Source organism: Rhipicephalus sanguineus, chromosome 11 (genome assembly GCF_013339695.2).
Source record: "Rhipicephalus sanguineus isolate Rsan-2018 chromosome 11, BIME_Rsan_1.4, whole genome shotgun sequence".
Classification (NCBI taxonomy): domain Eukaryota; kingdom Metazoa; phylum Arthropoda; class Arachnida; order Ixodida; family Ixodidae; genus Rhipicephalus; species Rhipicephalus sanguineus.
This window is the reverse complement of record NC_051186.1, coordinates 122064644-122090080: the sequence shown is the minus strand read 5'-3', so window position 1 is coordinate 122090080 and position 25437 is coordinate 122064644. Positions and strand designations below refer to the sequence as shown.

Below are 25437 nucleotides of genomic sequence, written 5' to 3'. Positions count from 1 at the left end.
ACGTTGCTGCCAAATAATCATATTTTCCTGGAACGTATTAACCGGAACGTATTACACACAGCTGTATTGGGTTATTTTTAATTTTCGCGATTTCGAGCAAGGAGCCGGGAAATCGTACTAAGCGGGAACGTATCAACGAGGTTCTACTGTAGGCTTGTGCGAATATTCGAGCATTTCGAATATTCGAACGAATATTACAGTATTCGAATTCGCTTCGAAACGAATTTAAATTCTAGGAAATTTTGAAGTATTCGAAATGAACGAATAGACATACCGTATTTACTCGCATAATTTGTGCACTTTTCGCGAATTTGGAGCTCCGAAAAGGGGGTGCGCAAATTACGCGGAGATTTCGCGAGTAACACGCGCGATATAATACATTAAAGAAGAAAATAAATTATAGCGCAAACGAAGGGTTTTTAACAGAATTAGCACGTACTTTAACCAGCCAGATTCGGTCATGCGCGGTCTAGTCAGAATCACTGGTTGAGAAGTCCGACTGAGAATCATCGCCGCGGCCGCTGTCACCGCTTTCCCAAAGCGCGTCGTCCTTGGTTCCGTTGAGTGCGTTGAGGCGTCTTCTTGAAGCTCTTGGCGACAATGCTGGGAGTAACGAGGTGCCACGGCACGGCGATACCGGTGGGCCTAAGCTCTCGCACATATTTGAAAAGGTATTCTTCAACGGCAGGAAACTTTCCATGCTTCGGTCCTCGGAACGGTCTCCTTCCCGGTCTTGTATTAAAAAGCGAACTCTTCTGCGGCACGGTTCCCGTTTCCTTAGGCAAGTTCTATAACAGTGAGCTTGAATTTTGCCGAATAGTTATTGTAGCTCAGCGCAAGAGAACAGTGAAAACGCAACTGGCTGATCGCGAAACCTAAACTTCCGAAATCAACGAAGGCTGCGTCGCAGCGCGGACGCAGAGGAGGAGGGTCAGCGCGGGAAAATGTTGGCGCCACTGGCCCTCGCACGCCTCCGATGCAGAAAGTAGTCCGTGCCGTGTCGCGTGCATGCATTCGGCGGGAGAACGCTCGAACAGTTCCGACAACCGGTGAACAGATTAACGGTTGGTACGGTCTCGGCGGTTTCCAGAGAATAGAACGAAGTAATCGGAAGAAGGGACTTCGCACTCGCAGCCTGTCTTGTGTATGACTGCGCTCGCCTGCTCGGTGAGGGCCGCGGGGCGCGGCGGCGCGGCCGTCCAAAGTTCGCCCCGTGCGCGCGCGCCGGTGAGCTGGTTCGAGCGGGGCGGGGAGCGCAAAATATGCGAGTAAATATTTTTTTTTTAGCAAAGCTGGCTAAATATTAGGGGTGCGCAAATTATGCGAGGGCGGAAATTATGCGGGTAAATACGGTATATAAACCGCATGTAACCCCCTGTAAAGGTGGTTTCAGTGCAGTAAAGGTGTGCTATGCCGTGAATACACCTTTCCAGGAGAAATCCGTACTGCCGCGAAGCCCCGCTTCAAGGTTAAATGAACATACAGTAAAACCTAATTAATTCAGAATCACTGGGACTGTGAAAAATCTAATTAAGCGGGTTTTCGAATTAACCAAACATACAAAAAGCGGGATACAAGGAACTTTCAATTAATGGAAGTAATCAGAGGTGGTCGTTTTCTGTGCCTGCTTGTTTACGGCTACAAGGGTTATGTCTTCCAGCAATACCTGGTCTCAATTTTGCCGCTAAACTGGGGAAACGGCGGGCCTCGCTGCTGCCAGCGCAAGAGAAAAAAAAGAAAGAGGAAAAAAAAGTCTTGTGGTCAACTGAAATGTGCGCCTGCGGAAAAGATGTGCTTCACTGCAACACAGTAGTGACACGCAGGCAGCATGTCACCTGCTCCTTGCAGCGTCAGCGCGTCTTGATGCGACCATTTGCCGATTCTTTCTGGTTAAATAAAGAATTTAATAACGACCAGTGTGACGGAATTCGTGATGTGTTCTGGGTGGAAAAGATGATCATTGAAGTTTTCGAACTGAGTTTTCGAAGTAGGCGTTGTAGGCAAGTACTCCACCAGCAGTGCAAGTGCGCAAATTGCCAGAACAACCCCCAGTCAGAGGTTCGCATACATCGCGAATTTCGTCAGATCGCCCTTTATTAATTCTTCTATTTTTCCAGAAAGAATGGGTAAATCATGACGCGCTGACGTTGAGAGAAGCATGCGTCATGCTGCCCGCGTGCCACCGCAGCATTGCAGTGAGGCATGTCTTTTCCGCAGACACACATTTCAGCTGACCACGAGACCACCATTCGTTTAGTTCTTTTTCCTTGCGCTGGCAGCAGCGAGGCTGGGATGCTTCACTCGTCACTCATTAGTATCGCTACACTGCATTGCCTTGTGGCACCTAAGGGCCATCGTTATTGCAGATTTGCGGCTAAATCGGGATTGGGGAATTGGCACATGGCACCCAGAGATTTCGAATTAACCGAGCTGGTACTGACCGCCGCTTCAAATTATTCACTCACATTTACATTGCAAAATACGGGGCCGCAGAAATCCTTCTAATTATGCGGGATTTCGAAATAACAGAGTGCGAATTAGCGAGGTTTTACTGTATTACCCTCACATCGATTCATCATTTTTTTAAGTTTAGAAGCTTGTTACACAGGCTTATATGCTCTAAGTATAGTAATTTTTAAAACTTAACATATGTTACAGGTTATCACTTGCATTCTACCGAAAGTCAAATCCTGCTACTACTCAAAGTTGCTTCCACTTGCCTTTGAACCAAAAAGAATGGCATATGCACATGCCTTGTTTCAACTTTTAAAATATTGTGCTGGTTAGTTGGGTCATGACAGATATGCTCATTTTTCTTTATAATATGTGATATAAACTATTCGAATTCACTTCGAAATTCGCTTCGACCAAATCACTATTCGCTTCGAATTCGCTTTGGACCTAAAATTTGTTATTCGCACAAGCCTATTCTACTGTATTGTTTGCAACTCGCAGCTCCCGCTCGCATTCACGTGTGCTAGCATCCCAACACATCTCTCACCCACTTCAGACCACATTTGATCTAATGCTACTGTGAACTGTGATGTCGTCGGACACTGGTCGAGAAAAAGGAAAAAAAAAAAAAAACAGGCTCAGAGTCCAAAATAAATTCACAAGACAACAACAAAAATGCAAAATGAGGCCACCCACGACGCAGTGCACATAAACAAAGTGATGCCGATGATTGTGATGGCAATGGAGGCGATGGCAATGGACTTCAGTTGCCCATAGTGGCCAGACTTCCAAAGTTTTTCTGCCAGTGGCCGGTATATAAGACGGAAGTCGACTTTTTATGGCTGTTTAAAAAAAAATTCGACATATATTCCGGTTTTTACGGCATCTAGCAGGTTCCACAGTAGCCGTAGTGGCTTAGCAACTAAGGTTTCACTTTGCTAAGCGCCAGGGCATGGGTTTGATGCCCAGCCCCAAAGGCCACATTTTAATGGAGGTAAAATGCAAAAGCATTTGTTGAACTGCTGTTAACGTGCACTTTAAAGGGCCAGTAAACAACCCCGAGGTCCAAAAATTGTAATGAAGGGAAATATGCGCACTTTTGCTATGTGAACATGCTGCCGCAATAATTTTGCGAATACGTGCTATAATAAGGAAGTTACAGGGGTTAGAACATCCGTTTCAACTGGTTTCAAATTTTCGCGCGGCCTCGCCACCCTTCTCCGCGACAGGGAGGGGAAGGCGTAGCCCGTCGTCGGCGACTCCGCCTACTCCGACAACGTGACACGACGTCAGCAATTGACGTCATCGGCGAGCGGGATCAGGCGCAATGTAGTTCCACTTGCTGCAGCTCCTGGTTGACTGGTTGAACTTGACGGGCAGTTTTCGGCTTTTCGGTATTTGTCAACCTTTGTGACAGTTCACAATGCAGCAGGAATGCGTGCTTGCTTTCCAAGACGACGAAGGGGCGCGAGAGAAAAGTGTTGAGAATCTCGCTTGCCGCAAGGGCAACCCGTCCGAGCTACCTGAGATTGTCCCTTTCTCCGCTCGATTTGCAGCCGACAACTGAACGTTTCCTCCACGTGTTGCACATGTCGAAGGCAAACTGCGTGCAGGTGCCATGCAGTGCGGGGAATATACGCATGACAACTGCGTTATTGCGTGGCCGAAACCGCATCACCGCAGGGCCAAGAAACAAGGCGCAGTTTCGTAGTGGTGGGTGGGAACAGGAACTGACGTACTGTTTGTTGAGACCTGGCTTAGACCAATCGACGAGCTCAGTGCTGCGTAAACTCGCCGATCGCCGAGTTTGCATCACTGCGCGTACGAGGAGGATAGGTCAGGCGTAGGAAAGAAGCGCGGGAATTGTTTTTCGAAATGAAGGGTCTACGCGGCGCGCAGCGCTGCAATATTCGGAAAACATGATCGCCGTGGTGTACTGTACGAATTAGCGAGCTTGTTTGGGGGGTGTAAAAAAAAAGGCGCAGCCTGTTTACGGGCCCTTTAAAGATCGTGTCGTCATAATTAACCACCAAAACGGTGCACCTTGTAATCACATCCTGGTATTTGCACACGTGAAACCTCGTGATTTTAAGATGTCCATTCCCTTTGCTTTGCAGCCGCACTCGGACTGGGGTCGTCAGCTGCGGCTGGCCCTCCAAGAACTGGTGCAGCTCCTGCAGGACGACCGGGCCGTGTCGGCCTACGAGCTCCACAGCAGCGGGCTGGTCCAGGCACTGCTTCGCCTCCTCGGAAAGAGCGTGAGTTGCACATTCTTGATTTACTTATTCGATTTACCTGTGTTCAGCTGGGTGGTAATTAGCTAGACCGGGGAGGAGTGCAAGCATGGTAGATGTCGTATTACATGGTGCATCATGGGTTAGGTGCGAGGAAATATTGTACATTGTGGGAGATGCATGGAATACACAGTATATTTAGTTGATTCATGAAATGCCCACGTGTTCTGCCGTCCAGACAATTTCAGCACGATTGTCTGGTGCTGTACTCGTGGAAGAAAACGCCGTTGGCAAGCACGATGTCCGAATGTGTCGCCGTTTTGGCAATACACTTGCGACATTTTGCCAATGCGCTGGCCACTTTGAGAGTTGGCGCTTTGAGCTTTCCTGCCTGCTCAGTGCCTTAGTACAGTGGCCAACATGCATCCCCTTTGTCGATTTTTGATTGATTTATTGATTGATTGATTGCTCGATCGATCGATCGATCGATCGATCGATTGACTGACTGACTGACTGACTGATTGCTTGACTCTGCCACCAACCTCACAGGGCCTGGAAGGAAGCAATGGCCACCTGGCTTGGCGAGCCAACCGCCTCCTCAAGGACAGAGTGCACATCTTCAAGAACTGCTTCCACGACAAGCCTTATGGCAACGAGTGAGTCCTGCTGTCCTGAATTTGTCGTAGAGTTGTTTGGTAGATGCACTCGTGAAATGTGGCCGAGGCTGTGAAACCAGCTGAGCCACATTTACTGCAGTGTTGCTTGTTTGTCACTGGACATCGTATACTATAGAAGGTGTTGATTTGAACAGGAGTGTACCACAGTTGCATTTTGTGCAAGCAGACATTCCGCATTTCACAAGGAAATGTTAGAGTAAAATGGAAGACTACACTTATGCCCCTCTGTACAGGAACGAGCTTTGTTTGTTCACCTGCTAAAAGATTGCCAGTGTTAAGACCGTTTCATGGTTGAACCTTGTACCAAAGACATTGCTGCTCGGTTAAACTTTGTGCCAAAGACATAGTTGTACGGTTGAACCTTGTACCAAAGACTACGATAATGGGGACGCCGGAAGCAATCATTCTTTTTGCTTTCTAAGGACCAGGTCACTGACTTGGCATCCACAGGTTAGTCATCCGGGCATGCCCACGATGGCTGCTCGGAGTTACGCTTGTGGAAGATGAGGCTGTCGGATGTGTTTTCTCGAGGCTGCACCGTTTTGGTGACGCTGCGAGTTTGACCACCGGCGCGCCGGTCACATCAGAGAGTTGGTGCTTGGGCCTTGTTACCCGGTGCCTTAGTGTGGTGACCAACAAGTTTTACACTTTCTGAGCTGTCAAAATATTTAGCCTTAAGTCCTCCAGTATGGTGCGTCAAACTTTGGATTTGACACGGAGTATTGTGTGTCAGTATGGTGTATCTTAACAATGTCATATTGTGTGGCTTCCGTAGTGGAGCGAGCTATCGGTATGCTTCAAATAATGCAGGTGCTTCGGTCAGGACTGAAGGAAATTTTAATTAGTGATGATTTGAGTGAAATGATTTCGTTCTGATGAGGTTTTGCTGGAATAGCTAATGATTAAACAAGGACAGACATTTATAGTACTTCGACACATGACTGCCTAATTTGAGTTCAGGCGGAAAAGGTTGAGAATAAGTGTTCTTTGTTTTTGACATGCTCTCTTCGTTTTGTTTCTTTTGTTACTGCAGGAACCGTTCGCCATTTGTGACCCTGCTGCGTAAACTAGTCATGGTGCTGGAGTCTATAGAGAAACTGCCAGTCTACCTGTACGACACGCCCGGTTCTGGCTACGGTCTCCAGGTAACGAGGGCATTCTGTGTTCGCTTGCTTTCCACTCAAACATGTCTGAACAAAACTCAAATCGACTTTTGCTTGAAATGAGCTGCTACAAGAGTTTAGTGCACATGCTAAAAGCTTGAAAGGTTTGAGTAGTACCAGTTGCATACAAATTGTCTGCAAAATAAATTAGTTCAATCTGTAGCAGAAGCATGCAGGTACATCACATGCAGGCATCTGTATAACATATATCTATCGTTTTCATTAGCAGTTTTCGGGTGTGTTTGTTGTTTTCCTTTAGTGGATAGTTAAATTTTTCATTAGTTTGTTATGTATGATTGCATCTTTTGCGTAACAACTTGTTTGGCGTGACCTTCAGGTGCTGACGCGGCGGCTTCGGTTCCGCCTGGAGCGTGCGCCGGCCGAGACGTCGCTGATCGACCGAACAGGACGGGGCCTGAAGATGGAACCACTGACCACGGTCGGTCAGCTCGAGAAGTATTTGGTCAAAATGGTGAGTCCAAAGCAGAAATGTTGACCGGCTTGTCTGGTGTGAGTCTAACCCATTTGTTGAATGCTTGGGCCTCGGCACGCTTGACACCATGTCTAGTTAGTGCTGAATAGGTGTAACAGTAAAAATAGAGTTTCGAGTTCAAAGCCCAAGCCTGATGCACGGGTTGAAAAGATGCACGGTTTTATATTCTTGCACCGCTAGTGACATTTGGTTTGTCTTTATCAGGTGGCAAAGCAGTGGTACGACTACGACCGCTCCACGTTCAACTTTGTCAAGCGCCTCAAGGAACCCGGGGCACGCTTTGTCTTCAACCATGTTCGAGACTTTGATGAGAACGGTCTCATCTACTGGATTGGAACCAATGGGAAGTGAGTGCGCCCTTCGTTATTCACTGGCAGGCAACCGTAACTTACAATTGGTGCATTCATTCTGCGTTGGCTGCAAGCTGCACTGCACTCTTACAGACCATCATAAGAGAAATAGGCCTGCGGGCTGCTTAGAAATGGGGTGTAAATCAATGCCACTTAAATATTGTTACAAGTTTGTGATGCAAGCATCGCATACGTGTGAAAAAATGGTCCATCAATAAAAGTGCTTGCTTTCTTGTATGATCATTTGGACCTCTGGCATTTTGAGCCTCGACATCGACGCTAAAGTGGATTGTAAGCTTTTGCAGGATTGTAAGCTGACGTATGAAAAAGACGCTGTATTCTTAAGCTGAAGTCATTTTCATCGGTTTTAGTCAGACTTAGACTGTATGAAATGATGAAAACATCCAGTGCCCGTGCTTGCCTCATGTACTTCATGTGACAGTTTAGACACCCTTGTGTAGACGTGGTAGTGCATGCTTGCACCGTATGTTGCAATAGCATTGTTCTCATTATTGCTGTGTGCTAACAAAGCACTTGTGCTTGTACTGTAGGTCGGACACGAGAATTCGGGTCTGGAACTTGTCCGTTGAAATATTCTCCGAGCTCTGAAGCTTTTGGAGCTGCTACGTATGATCGAGGAGATTAACATTAAGTCTGCATTGTGCTTCTTTTTTTCTTCCCCATTTCTGCCCAGGATGTCATCCGAGTGGGTGAACCCAGCCCAAGTGGGCCTTGTGGTGGTGTCCTCGTCAGAAGGACGCAACCTGCCTTACGGCCACTTGGAGGACATTCTCAGCAGGGACCCCTCTGCCCTCAACTGCCACACCAATGATGACAAGTGGGTGCAACAACAATGCGGTGTTATCTCATCATAAGAGCAGGAGTGTGTCATACAGTCCAGTTCACAGTCTAAATCATGCAGCAAATGCTACAGTGTGTTTTCGAGTGTTTGGGTCAGTTTGGCATAACCAGAAAAACTGCCTCAAGTGGAAAGACGCCGTGCCCAGTATTGCTGATGACTAGATTGCTTTTGACTTGCCCTTTAAAGTGTAATCTAAATTTCTCTCTATTTGATAAACTACTGAGACTACTCCTTGAGGCAATGCTGTTCACTCACTCTTCCTTTCTTTACTCCACAGCTGACTCAAAAAATGTTTTATTTATGAACATAATGTACATATTGGTCATGGGACACATGTTACATGAGAGATTTGTTCTATGCGTGATGACTTTTCACAAAGCACTGAAGATTTTGTCCTGCAGTACAACCCTATTTTTTTCTCTCCACAGGCGCGCCTGGTTCTCTATTGACCTGGGTGTCTGGATCATTCCCAACTGCTACACCTTGAGGCATGCCAGGGGATATGGCAGGCAAGTGCACTTCTGGTTGAAAGCCGATGGCTTTAGAAATATCCAAGTTGAGATGTATTGCCATGCTCACCCTTTGTAGTGTTGGGGTGTATTGCCACGCTCACTGTGACAAGGTTCAAACGTTTTTGCAGGTCGGCGCTGCGCAACTGGCTGTTCCAGGTGTCCAAGGATGGCTCCACGTGGACGACCCTGTGGAGCCACACGGACGACTGCTCCCTGAACGAGCCGGGTTCGACTGCCTCGTGGGCCCTGCCCGGCACGGCCGAGGAGACCCAGGGATGGCGCCACGTGCGCATCCAGCAGACGGGCAAGAACGCCTCCGGCCAGACCCACTACCTGTCCCTGTCGGGATTCGAGATCTACGGCACAGTGACGGGCATCTGTGATGACCTCGGTGCGTGGCCTTGACATGCTCTTGCACTTTTGCTCATTGACATTTGGACTGATACGATTGTAGAAAAGGCTAAGGACCGCACAATGAGAAATTAATGGAGTGAAATGTTTTAGGCATAAAATTGAAAAGCTGGAAGAGGACAGTGTTAATGAGAAAGCAAATGAGGGTAGCCAGTGTTCTTGTTCAGACTGTTGAGACATATTAAGGGGAGTTAGGCAGGCTGTGTAATGCGTAAAGCAACTAATTGACAATCTTCTATAATTGTGGCATCCGTAACAAATGGACTGTTTACTAGTGCTGACACTCGTAGATGAAAAGCGGCCAAATCGGTCTGATGCTCATTGAGACCCATATTCACACCACTGTGTTGCGTGCAGCAGGCCGTTGCTGCTGTGAATCACCTTATCATGTGGGAAGAAGACATACTTCTATGAAGTGGTGGGAGGTGGGGAGTAGGTGGCGCTCTCTGGGAACAGCAGTGGACATCGCGGTGTGTGGGGTGGGACGGGAGTCTAGTAATTTAGGCCTAATAAACCTGGCACATGCTCATCCACAGTAGGTTCTTATGATGCCTCGAAAGTTAAGTTTTTGAACACTGGCCCATGAGGAAGCACCATTGCTCGGAGATGATTGTTTCCTGGTCGCTCACTGTGGCTGCAGGCAAAGCAGCCAAGGAGGCCGAGGCCAACGTACGCCGTCAGCGCCGCCAGATCAAGCAGATGCTAAAGCTGATGGTGAGCGGCGCTCGAGTGGTGCGTGGTCCCGACTGGAAGTGGCGCGACCAGGATGGCAACCCTGCTGGCGAGGGCACTGTCACTGGAGAGCTCCACAATGGTGCGTTGCCGGCAACTGTCGTTGCTTTTCTAGTGGGCTTTGAACTAAGAAACTCGTTTCAATCAAAGGTTGCCTCTTCAGTTTCTCATCAAAACAAAATTCCAGTGTAATAGAAAATCGATTATGTGCGAGATCACGTCTTAGCAACACCTTACAATACCCCCTCCCACCCTTGGCATTTGTGAACGAGTGGTGACTTGTGATGTTCCAGTGTGCCATATTTACTTGCGTACTATGAGCATCGATAATCGCTAGTTTTGGTGAAGATTGAAACCTAGAGTTGGCTAATGTATACTGATTGCTAATGCTGGCTCGAGTTGGCTTACTACTGGCACCTGTTGCCTTGCAGTAGCTAAATAACGGTGAGTCTTTGCTAATGTTCACTATCCACTGCTATTAACAGCAGCATTGTTTTCATTAGATCTGCATCCTATGGTTCAGTTGTTGCTCTTGCATGCACTTAGACAAAAGCTTCACTTGGTCCCGGCTGAATTCTTTAATGGCGTTAGTGGCACTCATCATGCACTATCCAACCGTGGCCACTGCTGAGATTTGTCTAACAAACAACGCAGTTGCCTCAAATACACTTATACCATGTAAGTGATCACAGAAACACCTTGTAAAGGCACAGTGTGTCTTCAGAAGTCTTGTAGCAGTGACCAGGAAGTTGCTGGAATGAGCAAAGCCACGAGTAAGTCATCCGAGCATCCCATCATGGGTGTTTGGAGTTACGCTCGTGGCAGATAATGCAGTCGGCTGTACTGTCTTGAGACGCTGCTGTTTTAGCCGTGGCTCAGTGATGGTTCCTGACATGCTGGCCATTTGAGAGAGTTGGTGCCCGGCGTTTTTTTGCCAGGTGCCCTAGTGAAGTGGCCCACAAGCTTCTTGGCCATGAGATTTAGTAAAACATTAGCTTTACACAAGGTTCTTCTTCTTTGTTCTCTGTTTTTCATTTCCAGTGGTACTCATGTTCCTGTGACTCCTGGCACATTTAAATTTAATGACGATACTTTAGTTTTTAATAATCTTGCTACAGCTGTGACACCCGGCAAAGTGGCAAAAGTTCTGCTCTGCTAAGCTCTAGGGCACTGGTTCAATTCAAAGCCACGGTGGCCAGATTTTGAAGTGGGCAAAAGGCGAGGTTATCCAGAGTCCCCCATGGCGGGTTGCCTCGTAATGATATCATTGTTTTGGCATATAAAACATGGGGAATTTTGACAACTGTGATGATCATGGCTGCGTGAGTTGGTCACAGTTGTCTTGCGCATCAAATAACAAGATTTTTATCTCAAGAGATAACTTATTTAAAAGTGTAGGAGTTTGGGCTGTTTGGTTTTTGCGTATAATAGCGCGGAAAAACGACAAAAGACGAGAGAGAACTACAAGCAACAAGTGACAAAGACCATGCAGTACCTACTAGCCCGAGGCACTACCCTTCTAAGTTATATTTCTGGTTCTCTGGGCCCCCACTCTTTGCGCTTGTCGTTGCCCCCTTTTGTGTTTTGTTGGAGTCGGTGAACATGTCGTCTTGTTCTTGAAACTGAAGGCTGGATTGACGTCACCTGGGACCACGGTGGCTCCAACTCATACCGCATGGGCGCCGAGGGCAAGTACGACCTGCGGCTAGCGCCGGGCTACGACCCAGACACGGCCGCGGCCTCGCGTGCATCCTCGGCTTCGGGCAGACCAGCCAAGACTGTGACTACGGACAGCGTTGCTGCCCGGGGAAGCCTACCTGCCGCGGGCTGCTGCCTGACAAGCCGCAAGAGCTCGTCGGCGTCCAGTCTAGTCCCGGATTCCTCCGCAGCTCCCCAAACAATGGAGCAGCAGACGGCGGTGTCGGCGGAGAACCTGACCACAGTCAAGGTGAGTAGAGTTTTGAGTGAGGCAATGATTCCTTGGCAAGCTGGCCATTAGATGATGTCAGAAGCATGGTGGCCATTGCATGTTTCCAGCTTCCAAATTTCAATTCGGTGCTTGTAGTAGAGAAATCTTTGAGATTTGTGGCTCGGGCTTGGGAAACGTACCACCTTTATTGGGAGCTTGGACCCCATGATCTCGGTCCCAGTTTCTTCTGAATAACAGAGACGGATTTCAAAGGCTATGCTTCTGCAAGTTCTGTATGCTGAAAGCGATCTCAAAGCCAGAAGGATGTTGTGGCCACCCCAATGTGTTCGATATCACCAACTCACTACACTGAGGACAAAAAAACATGAGCTATTAATGTTTCCACGTCACGAAGTTTTGGGAGTACCATAAAAAGAACTTAACAAGCTTGTCATTAAAACTAGAGCTGTGCAAACAGCAAAATTTTGGGTGCAAAGCGAATTCGAATATTGAAGTGTGAGTGCGAATCGAATCTAATATTTTTCGAATATTTCTCAAATATTTCTAGAATATTTGTCGAATACTTCAAAGCGAAATTGCAGAAAAAAAAGTTGGAGAGGATTCCTAAGCATATTCTTATGAGATAGCAACATGAAAGTGTTTCTTTTTGCTAGGTTGATGGAGCACTGGCGGGGTGGTGTTTCATAGTTATCAAGAATGAGGCAATGTAGAGGCCGAGTTCTATTTATGTACATGATTTGGTGCAACCAAAGTGTTGCCGACAATACTTTACATGTGATAGGCAAAGATGCCATTTCCTCAGCCTCTCCCCCTCTTTCAATTTCTATGGAAGCCCAACTGATGTGGTGGACAAGGGTGTGCTCCCTTGAAGTCCGGAGTTCCAAATCTGACGTCGATATATAAGAACATCTGAAATTTTGGATGCTAAGAAGCTTCGGCGTCCGATTTTTTGGACTTGCTGCCCAAATTTCAGGTCCCAAACAGCATTAATTGAGCCCTCTCATCTGCCACATTTTTCATCTCCATGTTGGAACCAGCATTTTCTTGAGTTAATACATTTGCAACCATAGCGGAGCTTGAAAAGCAGCTTTGCTGCAATACCGGGGCGTGATGAGGTGAAGCATATTGAAAATCTGAAGGGGTCGCTTTCAATTGGACGTTGACTGTATTTGTTTTTGGGAAGTTTGAATAGTTCGAATAGTAAAATTCCAGTGCGAATCGAATCGAATAGCAAACACTGTTCGAAAAATATTTGAAATTTCGAATATTTGCACATCCCTAATTAAAACTAATCCTACAAGGCTCTAACTTCTCTGCTTGATGTCTCTCCTTGAAATTGAAAAGTTGGTTTAGTGTATAGTTGTGTCAGTGTCGCAAAGCCTCACATGAAGATAAATTGTGAGGTGATCACAAGCACATAGGTTTACTACAACTAACATTGTCGTTATAGAGTGCAAAAGATTGGTTGGTGATTCTTTTGCATCCAGCTATTCACAAATTAGTATAACACTGGGCCACTGTACAGCTGTGCTGCGAACTTGTGAACAGAGAAAAGTACATCAATGATTTGAATTTAATTTAAAATTCCAGGTTCTAAACATAAAAAAAAGAAGGGGGAATGCAGTGATGTGATAGCTGCGCCAATTGCGCCAAACTGCGCCAAGACGTTAAAGCTGCTACATCCTGCTACATCTCTGCTGTCTTGCACCAAAACTGCACCAAACTATAAGCACACTAGCGGAAGAACGTGCGCAGCGCGCCGCCGCCGGCAAAACGCGACACTCCAAAGCTGCCGCGCGGCAAAATTTTCGTGCCGCGAGAGGAATGTGTTCGTGCATCATTTTTCTCGGCACGCTGCCTGGCGCTTTTTGGGGACATAACCATAACCGACATAACCCTCTCCAGACTGGTGCAAATTGGCGTGACCCCCCAAAAATGCACTTTGGAAGGAGCGGCTCGCTGCGAGCTGGTGTGACTGCACCGCCGCAGCAACATAGAAGTAAAATTTCAGTTGTTAGTACAGCGACGTCCACGCCTGTCTTATTTTTGCACCCTTTTTTAAGTTCCGCTACTCGAACGAGTGTTATACGACGGTTACGGCTGACCACGGTTAGGGGTAGCTACACAGCAGAAATAACAGCATGGTTTTGCAGCGATAAAGCGACATGCTACACGAGAGGCACATTGAGGCCACGAAGACGCATCGGAATTCAGCAGGTGTACTGAAAACGCCAAAGACCTGCATATCAGACGTATTTGGACATGACAAAAATTGCAACCCAATCCAATCCAGGCTCTTTGAGAACCCAAGTAAACCAATTTAGGAGGCGTTGATGTAAACGTAACCGGCTGATACGAATTCGTGAAATTTCCCAGCCGAATTCCACTGTGTCGAATGGGCCGAAATTTGGATGTTCCGAACTCTTTTCCGCGTCGCGGCGGGTGATACGAACTTTGGTACCGAATCCGTCGAGCGACGGCCGAGAGCAGAATGCTGTTAGCTTCGGAAGTACGCGCGCGGCCAGTGCGTACACTGTCGGAACTGTGCTTATCGTTTGCCACAACCGCTGTGGGCGAAACCGCAGTCGCTCTTGACACTATCATGTATAGCGACGACGAAACTGACGGGACTCCGAAAGTGCACGTGCGTCCAACGCCCACCCAGTCCAAGTGGCGCTGCTTCCCGCAAACGTCGCGGACAAAACAGCGGCAGATGCGTTTATAGATAGCAATACAGGCGACGCAGAACGTAGTTTTGAAGGCACGTGCGCAGCCAGCGTAGGCGGATTGAAAACGGAACTACCGTTTGCCGCAACCGCCGCGCACGAAACATCAACGCGATCATCGATAGCGACTACGAGCTCCGAAGGTACGCGGCTAACGCAGCAGTAGATTAAAGGCTGTAGAAAAAGGCACGAAGCAGTGGTGTAGCCAGGAGGGGCGCACCCCCCGCCGATTTTTTTTTTTGCTGTGTCATACAGAGCCCAAAATGACACTTGACCACATCTGCCTGCCCGGCCCCCACTTCAAATCAAGTAGGTGCCGACCCCCCCCCCCCCCCCCCCCCCAAGACAAAAATTTCTGCCTACGCTCCTGGCACGAAGCCTTTCGGCTTTCGTGTCAATCTTCGCTTGTCACTATGGTTGAGTGGACTTCACTTAGTTTTCAGTTGGCCTCATGGGAAGCTTTGACGCGCGCTTTCGCGGCAGCCAGCTGCGCCGTCCCTTATTTGTCCGTTCACGTGTGTCCCAGAAAGGCATACGCGAGTTCTTTTGACAGAAGTTAATGTTTTGTGCGTATATCGTGGTTTGAAAACAGGTCTTGCTAGTCTTTTGATGATACCAAATTTTGGGCGATATGAATATTGTCGTTCCCCCTTCAGATTCGTATCACCGAGATTCTGCTGTAATTGGGAAACCTTACCTGCATTGTTAGTTTGGCCACTCTAAGCCATTATAAGACCGCAACACCAATGGCAGCCTGCATTGACACCCTTGTCCAATGTTTACGCTTACGGGGCTGTTAGGTGAACCAATGGTGTTATGCAAACAGCCATTATTGGACAGAACTTTTTATTTCAAAACAGTTCCTCCTTATTTGACTGTTTTGCTTGACACGGTTCATTTTTCCCCTTGGCATTGACCTTTTAGCTGATCCAAAAGCTGTTTTCCCTGCTCCCAAACGCATTTTTGGCTGCTCCAAAAGCCCTTTTACCTGCTCCAAAACGCACTTTTTGCTGCTCCAAAAACCTGCTCCAAAACAGCTTCAGTCAATCACATCACTGGGAATGTCTTCAGTAATAAGATCCCTTGCATTGCAAATTTCAAGTCTGGTTTTCATATACCTCTGTAGTTTCAAAATCTTGAAATCCACTGTAACCAGAGGCAGCAAGAGCGTGTGTCATACTTTGGTTGAGCATTTTTCTTGGTCGTGTGATCCAACATGTGGTGCTATTCCAGGGCTGTGTGACTTTCAGTACAACCATGTATGTTGACTCTCCTCTCGGCTGGCCCATGTCATTGCAGGCAGCTGCAGAGGCCATGGCCGAGAACATGCTCATCCGCGCTCGCGCTGAAGCTGCGCTGGCTACGACGGGCTCGGAGCAAGATCTTCCCGAGCTGCCGCTCGTGCCAGCCACTTCCAGTCAGCCCAGGGTGCTGCAGGCACCACTCAACAGCCTGTCACCAACGATGGAAGACCCCGAGACGGAGGACTCGACAGCTCAGCCGCCCGCTTCAACAGCTGCCGTAACGTCAACTGCGACATCAACGGGCCACAGGTTTGTGCACTGCTTGGGGGACATGGCACTTTAAAACTTCTATTTCTTGATAGATTTTGATGAAACTTGCCGAGCTCGTGTATATTTGTGTGCTGATTTCAAATACGTAGTTATTTTTCTGGTATAATATGTAGCTTTTAAAATATAGTATACTTCATGTGCCTTTTGGGGAGCAAGATTTTTCCTAAACTGGGAGAATTACAAAATAAACCAGCATGTCACAATTATCTGGAATCTTTACTGTATGCAGTACTACAAAAGTGGATGTTTAAACCGATTTGAACAAAATGTTATGGTATGTCGAACATTCGGGAGATAAATCCCAGCTTGCCATTGACTCACTCGCAAATTTTCAACCAAGTTAGAAAACCTCGGATGGTCAAAATTAATCCAGAGTCCCCGAATACGGCTCGCTTCTTAGACCACAGTGTTGGCATGTAAAACCCCACATTGTTATTATTATTGGAGTTCACCACTGTGCCATGCCTAATAAATTGGGTTGTAGATGTGGTAAAAAAAATATCCAAACTTAGTTTCTGACTTTTTCTCCCTTTCTCCTTTGCCAGCGTAAAGACGAGTGGTCGTCACCGCGACAGCGCCCTGTTGCACCACGGCCGCATGGCTCCGTCTTCAGGAGGCGGCGCCGGTTCCGAGGCCAGCCGCACGGGCTCCTCGAACAGCATGAGCGTGTCAGTGCCGAACCTGTCGCTGACACTGGGACACACCAACGAGTCCGTGGCCGGACTGCTCGAGACGTTCGCGGCCGTGAGGCGCGCGGGCAGCAGCAATGCGGGAGGCGGTGCCTCCTCGGCGGGCAACGCGGCTGGAGCACTGCTTCCGCCGGCAGTGAGCGCAGCCGTGGCTGGCGGAGGCTCGCTCTTCTCACGAGGTTCTAACAATGTCAGCTCGCTCGTCCGCTTGGCCCTCTCTTCCAACTTCCCAGGTGAGTGGGGTGCCTCGTCAAAAACGACACAACGATGGTGATGTGGTTGCGCTTGCGTTCATACGGGCTTGATCTGAGCTGGCTCATTGAACGAGCTACCTGTGAATAGTGCGGCAGTTTCGTGTCAATTTTTTTCCTGTCCATTAACAAATTCATTCTTCTCAAGTTTGGGAAAGCGCGAAATTCACATCCTGCCACGATTAGCGTAGCTACGAATGAAAGGTCTTCAATGTTTCTCGGAAAGCTTTACTGTTAAATCTGTGAATTGAACATAAGATTAGTGTCTTACCAGAGTGGTTACTCAACATTGCAATTAATTTTTCAACTGCATTGCTGTCAGTAGGCCCGTATGATCTTCCTTTCTCTCATTCTTTTCTTTTTCCTGAAAGGAAAATGAGATGGTTGGACGGAAAGAACATGCAAAACTCTCAAAGCTTTTGCTCAATCAGAAGCATGGCAGACAAGGATACTGAAAAATGCGTGTCGCACTTGTCTCTACGGCAGCTCATGATCGTACACCTATCGCTTCTGATGCCTTTTCTCGCCATGTTAGCAGAATTAAGCTTTGTTGTTTGTCTATTCTGAGCTGGGCATTATTGTCGCTTGCCTGAGTGTCGTAGAGGTATATCCCATGGGTCTAGTCATCCAGTCTACCTCTGCTTTGGTTTTCTGGAGTTACGCCCATGGAAAATAAAGCCGTCGGCCGTGTTGTCCCGAGGCGGAACCGTTTTGGTAATGCCTCGGCGACGACCGTCGACGCAGCGGTCGCTTTGAGAGTTGGTGCTGGATGCTCACCGTGCGCAGTGCCTTAGTAGAGCGATCGACAAACCCGTTTGTACCTCGGCTAGGAATGAGCGTGCGTGGCGAGAGTGCATCGCTGTTTTGTGTGCTCATGTGGCCAACTGCGTTTACAAAAACCCACACTGGGTCCCGCCTCTCTCGGTGCTCCCTCAAATGGAAACTGCAGCCAGGCACTATAAGAACGTTTCCAAAACCGTTGCAATCTCGAGCAGATGTGGTTTCCAGCCACGATAACTGGGTCATTAGCAGCTGCTCATTGCGATGGAACAAACAAGACGCAGAATTTTTGTGTCGGCACTCCCATAAAAAGCGAGTTGCAAACGAAGTTCTCAAGTTGCAAATTTCTATGGGTTGTCCAAAGTGCGCTTATGTTGGTGCTTAAATTTGAAAACGAGAAAGCATATTGAGTGTCGGCTGTTTTTCTGTCACTCTGAGCCGAGAGTTTATCTTCTAATAGTAATTCAAACGAGGCAGAAGTTCAGGGGATGATGAGAGCTTGAAGAGACGAAAAACCCTTGAAGAGGGATATCACTGGAGCCAACATTTCAACAAGCGTTCCTGTTTTCCTGAAAAAGACAAGACCGCTTGTCAAAACATTGGCTCAAGTGGCGACCCCTGTTTGAGGATTTTTCACCTCTTCTGATAAAACGTGTCTTTGACGGCTCTGGGCTTGTCCTAGTGTAGCCATGTTGTCGTGTGTCAATTACTGACGGCATGTCGCATCTCTTGCAGAGGTGCTTGCCGACTTGCTCGGTGACATAGCTGTCGGCAATGAGGCCTCTTCTCAGCTTGGCAATCATCTGCCTGCTGGTGAGCCGTTCTTTCCCTCATTCTCTTCGAATTTCGCTCCCGATTGGTTAGACGGGTTTCTAGCTTGGTGCCTCTGCAGTTTAGGCGGCCACACTTGGCTAGCGTGTTGCTCTCGTTAGTTTACTTATTCCTTTCATTCCCAACTTAATTCTGTTACACATAAGCAGCGGGTCTTGACAACTTCAGATGTGCATGGTCATGATAGCCACAAAATATGAAAATAATCAGTGCTCACTCTTTTCAATAAAAATTTATTTGTGATCGAATTTATTACTTAAAAATTGCTTTGAAGACATAGCATAATGCCCAAAAGTCAAAAGTTCGAATGCTTGATACAAAACTAAAGTAAATGCCTTACCTTTGCACGGTGAAATAAGCTCGGATAATTGTAGCAACAGCACAAACTATTCTGTTATTTCTTTGGTCACACATGGCCTATGTTTTTAGTCTGCCAGGTTGCCAGCATATGTAAGCAGATGCTAAATATGTAGGCTTGTGCAAATAGTAAATTTTAGGTTCGAAGCGAATAGCGATCTTGGTCGAATACACTATTAGTTCATTTTGAATACTTCGAAATTTTCAATAATTTAAATTCAAATCGAAGCGAATTCAAATACAGTGGAACCTCGTTAAGGGGAGATGCTACTCGAAAAAGGTTTTTTTTTATTTCTTGACCTAGATCTTTGAAATTTTAGATATCAGTAGAGCTTGCATTGCTGATTTCAAAACTGTAATTATTTTTCTGATAGCTATAGTAGTTCCAGAGTTACTACAACTTTGATAAGAAAATATAGGGTTTTTTGTGCACACTTTTAAGGTTATTAAAAATTTTCGCACAGAATCCCAATATGGCTCATTTTGCTGCAAATGAGCAGTACAATACTGAAAAGTACCTCAAATGAGAGATTTACTTGCTACCTTTTTTAAAAAAAATCAAGAGTGCCAAACGTATACTTTACAGCTCCCCTATCAGCATATCAAGTAATGAAACAAAAAATCTGTTACGTATATTGCAACTTTATATAGATATCTGTATTCTAGAGTGGCTGATAAAGCTCTGTGCAAAATTTCATTAAGATAGGACTATGTTAAGTGCATGAAAGTTTGTGCACAACATGCGAAAATTGCCTCAAAATGGAAATTGAGAAAAACGCATTTGAAAGTTATTAATACATGTATTCTTCAATGTACAGTGCGATTTGCATGAAACTTTTTGAGAGCATAGAACAATTCACCCTTTAAACAGCCAGAGCACTTAAAAACGTCCAGCTCCATATGTTCTTCCTTCTCGCCGCTTGAGAATGTCCGATGCCTATCGCACGCGCGGCCACCACTACTTTCACATTCACGGCGAAGCTGTCACGCGAGCTGCCGCTTCGATAGCTCCGGTCTTCACTGGCACCGATGGGATGTCCTTCTGGCACAACACGCCGTGAACTATGCGCGGCGGAAAGCACTGACGCTGGGCATTCACTGTTATCGCAGTACAGCTCGAGAAACGCAGAGAGGCCCTTGCGTTTGCTTGCGGCGTCGCGGACTACGAGTCCAGTAGTGCGGCACGTTGGACAAACGGCACCGCTTACCATCGCTGTCAGAGCACCGATGTCGCAGATTACACCGCTCACAGACCCACCACCACTCATCGTCCTCTCATTTTCGAACTGTCCTATCTTTCTTTCGGATGCGCTGACGAACTTGATCGCGGCGTCGATCTCGTCGAAGTTCCCGCAAGCCCCCGTATCCACGCTGTCTTGATTAGGCCTAGCGGCCGGTGACTCGCATTCTTCTACGGTTGCTTTGCGCTTCGGCCTACGACGACGTCCTCGGTACTGGTTCTTGCTTCCGAATTTCCGAGCTCGAAAGTCGCGTTTCTTCGAGTGATCCATTGCGGACAACGAAAAACACACAAACGCACGGCAAGCGCTGATCGTCGCAAGCGCGTCGCAAGCGCGCCGCCAGCGGGGCCGATCAGATGTAGCCAATGGCGGCCTCGGTAGCGTACCACGTGACCCCGGAGCGGCTGCAACTTGGCTGAAAACCGACTTCGAAACCGCTGTTTTTTTTATTTTCCTGCCAAAATACGAAACTAGGGGGACGCTTGTACACTAGGAGAAGGCTTGATCTACGTCACCGAACAAACCGCAATGGCGGCCGACGTTGAGTTCCCGAGAGGCGGGTTTTCAAAAATAGCCGTTGTATGCGCGAGTTTGCGATTTAGAGAGCTGCCTTGGTTGAAGCAGATCGATTTTTCACCGATTTCTCGTTCGAATTTAGCCTTGATATTTGGGGAAATGAGAGTTGAATGACCAAAAATAATTTTAGAAGGAATATCTCAAAAGTGAAAATTTCCGAAAAAATCGCTATTTTTCGACCCGCATCTCCCCTTAATGCGTACCTGCCGGGAACGCCGCATAACTACGCGCTAAACGGTAGTACGCATTAACCACCAAGTAAAAATTTGCGTCTCCTCGCGTACGCCATCGCCGCCAGCAAAGAAATAAATGCAGTGCCACAGCAAATATTGCCTAAAGTACCCACTGCAAAGCCTTTTCTTTCTTTTTGCCAAACTGGAGAAAAGATTCTTGTACTCTCACACGACCGTCCGATAGTGCCGATAGCGCGCGGTGGCGACGCCAAGGAGCATTTCGGAACTATTAAAGGGTCCAGTATACGCAGTGACAGACGTAGCGACAGAACAGATAGTGTCGGCTTTCCGCGATATATGTGTGAGCGTCTCTACCGCGATCTGCTACTAAACGAAAACTGACGCAGCTCCAGTGAAATGCGGTACGGCTGTGTGGAGCCGATCGTCTCCTGTAGAGCACTGCACGGGCCCGGGCCGGCCCGAAAGCCCGGGCCCGGCCCGGCCCGCGGGCCAGCCCGGGTAAGGGATTGTTGGATCGGGCTCGGGCCCGTGATCTTCGGGCTCGGGTCGGGCTCGGGCCTGAGCCAGGCCCGTATGAGGCCCGGGTCTCATACGTATCTGTATAATCATGCTCCGGACACCCGACACGTCACGTCGACGGGGATCACTAAAGAGGCCGCCGGCTGGTTCACTTCGGCGCTCTAATAGACAGTTGTTTTGGAAGCCCTTAGTCCGGTCTCGCTTTAAGGCGTAACATTTTCAAAGATCGAAGGCGCTCACACGAAGACGACGAGACAGCCATCTTCAGGGAACAGCGAGGACGGTGGCTCGCTCTCTAACGGGTGTGCCTCGCTTTGACAGATCTATGGCACTGCGGTGGCGGTGACTCGGGGAAGAAGGGTGGGACAAAGGACGTTCTTGTTTTGAACACGAAAACGCTGTGTACGTTGGGTGCAGTTGCCTGCTGAGGAGTCGACACGACAGCTTTAATTTATGTAACGCTGCCCAGCCTGGTGTATTCCTACCAGAAGCAGCTAGAGCACGTTTTTTTTTTTTCATTGCATTGTGCAATAGATGAAGTTTGCAGACTTGCTACTTTTACTCAACAGCCCTAGCTTGTATGCAATTGATGTAAAACTTAAACTAAAAATGTCTGCCATGTTTTTTTTTTTCAGTTTATGGAGGTATATTTTGTAGTCGTTCTTTGAAATGCAAAAATAAGATTGCGTGGTTAGCACTGCGTGCGTACATGAAACAGCCAGCTATGACTCCAATTATATTTTATATTGCCCTGCAATTATTACGCAAGAGTGTTACGGGCGTAATTAACCGAAAGTATACACAGTACCAGTGAAAGTCGTGACACTGAAAGAAGTTCCCAAAACAATCTCTAGAAAATATCTTGTGTATGGCAGGTATCTTCACAATAACCGAAGGTTAGACAGTGCCTCCTTTATGCTCAAGGCATAACTAGCTGAAACGGGTCGGGCCGGGCCGGGCCGGGCCGGGCCCAAACCTTTCGGGCCCGGGCCGGGTACGGGCCACTTTTAAGAACACCGGGCCGGGCTCGGGCGGGCCGGAGCATGGCGTTTTCGGGCCGGGCCGGGCCCGGGCCGGAAAAATCGGCCCGTGCAGTGCTCTAGTCTCCTGGCTAGTTGCGTGCAGCGTGTCGCCTTCTCGGCTCAAGCCGTCACTGCCGGGCCGCCGGGCCGCTTGCTGTACCGCACGTGCGCATTTGTCGTGGGAGTGTTCTTCGTACCCACTTCGCTCCAGTCCGTGCACAGATGCGGCGATGAGCACAGATTAGCTTGTTCGGTTAACGCGGCGATGACGAACTTCCTGCAAGCGATGCGCACTCCGCGACGCTCTAGCGGTCCTGGCAGCGGACGGAAGCGCGTTTGGGTGGTCGCCCAATAAAAGCGTGCAGTATGGTTACAACAGCGCTACGCTTGCTGAACCGTACGCGTGCGTTTAGCGGGATAGCGTCTATGCAAAGAGGTTTCTCATCGCCCACGACTAGCAACGCTCAACTCCGCAACAGCGAGCTGCTTTCGTTTCTACAAAGCGGCGCGCGCTTGAACACGGCCCCGCACAACGAGGCGGCAGAGATCGACAGCCCAGCGCGTTCAGGTTGTCGCCTATTAAAAGTGTGCAGTAGGCTTAAAGCAGTGCTGCACCGCACGCGTGCCCGAGCAGATATCTGAATTTACTTATTGTGATAAGGTTGTCGGTGATAAGTCATGCTGGCGAGTGGCGCGTTCGTCGGTGGCCGCCACCTCACCTCCGTTCTTTCCCGATGCTTACCCGCAAAGGCGTCGCCGCAATCGCGCGGAAGTCGGAATCAGTGATCGACCGATCTACGCACTTCTCGAAAAGACGGAAAACCTTTGGCGGCACATTGTGGCGTCGGGAAGTTCAGCGGCGCAGTAAAATTTTATAGCACAAAACGTTATTGCGGTACGCCGGGTACGCACTAACCGGGAGGCGTAGGGCGAAGCACTACGGCTTAAGTGGTCAGCGAATGCATTAGGCTCTATGAGGCTCGGTCGGGGATTCGTCACAACTACGTTTTAACCATTAGTACGCTTAAAGCGGGTACGTATTAACGAGGTTCGACTGTACTGTATTATTCGTTCGAATATTCGAAGTGCTCGAATATTCGCACAAGCCTATAAATATGAGTTGTAATGGAAAAACAACCTTGTGTTTCTTTTTTAAACCATGGGGCTGCCCAATGGGCCTTACGTGCCTGTTACGATTTTAAGTGGCAGTTGCTGTTTGCGGGTTTGGCTCTAATGATTCATCATGCAGCATTCCAAACCACAACTGTGAAGTGCAGTTTGACAGCGTAATTGGACTTTTTCGTTGTGACATGGCGGGGCTTGTCCGGTGCAGGCGGGTTCCTGAGTACGGCTCAGAGCTATCCGAGCCTGACCAGCACCACAACCACAGCAGGTGGCACAGTGGCCGGTGGTGCCGGTGGCGGCGGTGGCCTGACCGTTAGCCTGACCTCGATGTCGAGCGAAAGCGAGCAGGACTTCTTGGAGACGTGCCGGGCCACGACGCTCATGGCTGACCTGGAGGATGACGACGACTTACCTGATGATGATGACAATGAGGACGACGATGACAACGAGGATGACGACGATTACGAGGATGTTGTGGTGAGCATGGCTTTTTACTGCCTTTTCTTTCTCCTAGTGTCTAAGAACAAACGCAGCGAAAAAGAATGGAGACTGGAACCATATGAGCAATTAGGTGCCCATGTGTTTGGTTGTTTTGAACATATTCTTTTACGGTCAATGATCCTTTTTTTATTACCACCTTCCCTTTCTCAGCTGCAGGTTCTGAATGAACAGCGTCAGAGTCTTGTGTATGAAGGAATGACTCTCCATTCTTCTCGTTGGGTTTCCATTTGGGCTTGTCAGTTTCCATTACATGAGACACAAGAAAAAGTGAATATTCCAGCTGTTTCTACAGGCAGCTTTGTATTTAGGTCTCAGGCGTTGTCTACAATGCAGTAACAACATGTGATGTGCTGTGCTGTGCAGTTCAACCAAATACAGTCACAAATCGCTGGGAAATTCAGTTTTCTCTGACCTAGTGGTCTCTAAACTTTTGATGTCGACTGTATGTGTGTTGTCATGCGTAAAACACAGCGAAGGAAGGAACACAGTGGTTTGTCTGTGTTTTACACGACACAACACACGTCTTTTGTTCCCCTTCCTTTATTTCGTTCTCACACTTTTTGCCTCTTGTTGAAACCAGGAGGAAGATGGCATGGAGCTGCGCAGCGGCAAGCGGCGCAGCTGGGACGACGAGTTTGTGCTGAAGCGGCAGTTCTCGGCACTGATTCCGGCGTTCGACCCCCGGCCGGGCCGCACCAACGTGAACCAGACCTCGGACTTGGAGATTCCCCCGCCAGGTCGGTCCCCGCCCTCTTCCTCTGTCTTATCCTCTCTGTCGCCCGTGCAGTCGCGCCGCAAGGTGCGCAACTGCGGGGGCACCGTTGTTGTGTCGTCCGCGAGCGGTCGCAGGCTGCCCCATCTGCAGCAGCAGCACTCCCATCACCACCACCACCACCACCAGCGGCACCACACGCAGGGACGAGATTCACCGCGTGGTAGGTGCCGGCGGCTCGAGGCGGCGCGTCTGGAATGGCGGCGGTTGGATGCGTTTCACGAGCACATCTCTTTCTTTTCATTTTATTTGTCTCACCCCCTCTTCCTCCTCTCGTCTCTTGCTCTTCGTGGAACTCTTGGACTTGGTGGACTCGTGGTTGGTGGAAGTCGCGGTTTGTTGGCATCTTCCAGTTTTTCTCCCTCTCTTTCTGAATGACATGTGATGAGACTACTGGGTCATGCTGGTGTTCTTCTGTCTGACTGAAACTGTAACCACAGTCTTACCACCTATCTGTTCGG

General features: G+C 48.3%; 1 protein-coding gene across 3 annotated transcripts in view; it reads left to right on the top strand.

The window, feature by feature from the left end:
- Positions 1-25437, top strand: part of LOC119373404 (E3 ubiquitin-protein ligase HECTD1) — a 338907-nt gene that overhangs the window by 269618 nt on the left and 43852 nt on the right. For 2 of the 3 annotated variants that reach the window (XM_049411288.1, XM_049411287.1), the window contains exons 15-29: positions 4572-4712; positions 5238-5344; positions 6399-6510; positions 6866-7000; positions 7226-7368; positions 8066-8209; positions 8662-8742; positions 8874-9136; positions 9797-9970; positions 11517-11836; positions 15844-16097; positions 16664-17040; positions 18574-18651; positions 23912-24180; positions 24785-25139. In XM_049411288.1, the coding sequence (XP_049267245.1) occupies positions 4572-4712; positions 5238-5344; positions 6399-6510; positions 6866-7000; positions 7226-7368; positions 8066-8209; positions 8662-8742; positions 8874-9136; positions 9797-9970; positions 11517-11836; positions 15844-16097; positions 16664-17040; positions 18574-18651; positions 23912-24180; positions 24785-25139 (2953 nt within the window). The remainder of the gene's footprint in view (positions 1-4571; positions 4713-5237; positions 5345-6398; positions 6511-6865; positions 7001-7225; positions 7369-8065; positions 8210-8661; positions 8743-8873; positions 9137-9796; positions 9971-11516; positions 11837-15843; positions 16098-16663; positions 17041-18573; positions 18652-23911; positions 24181-24784; positions 25140-25437) is intronic. The other variant, XM_037643436.2, reaches the window with a different exon arrangement.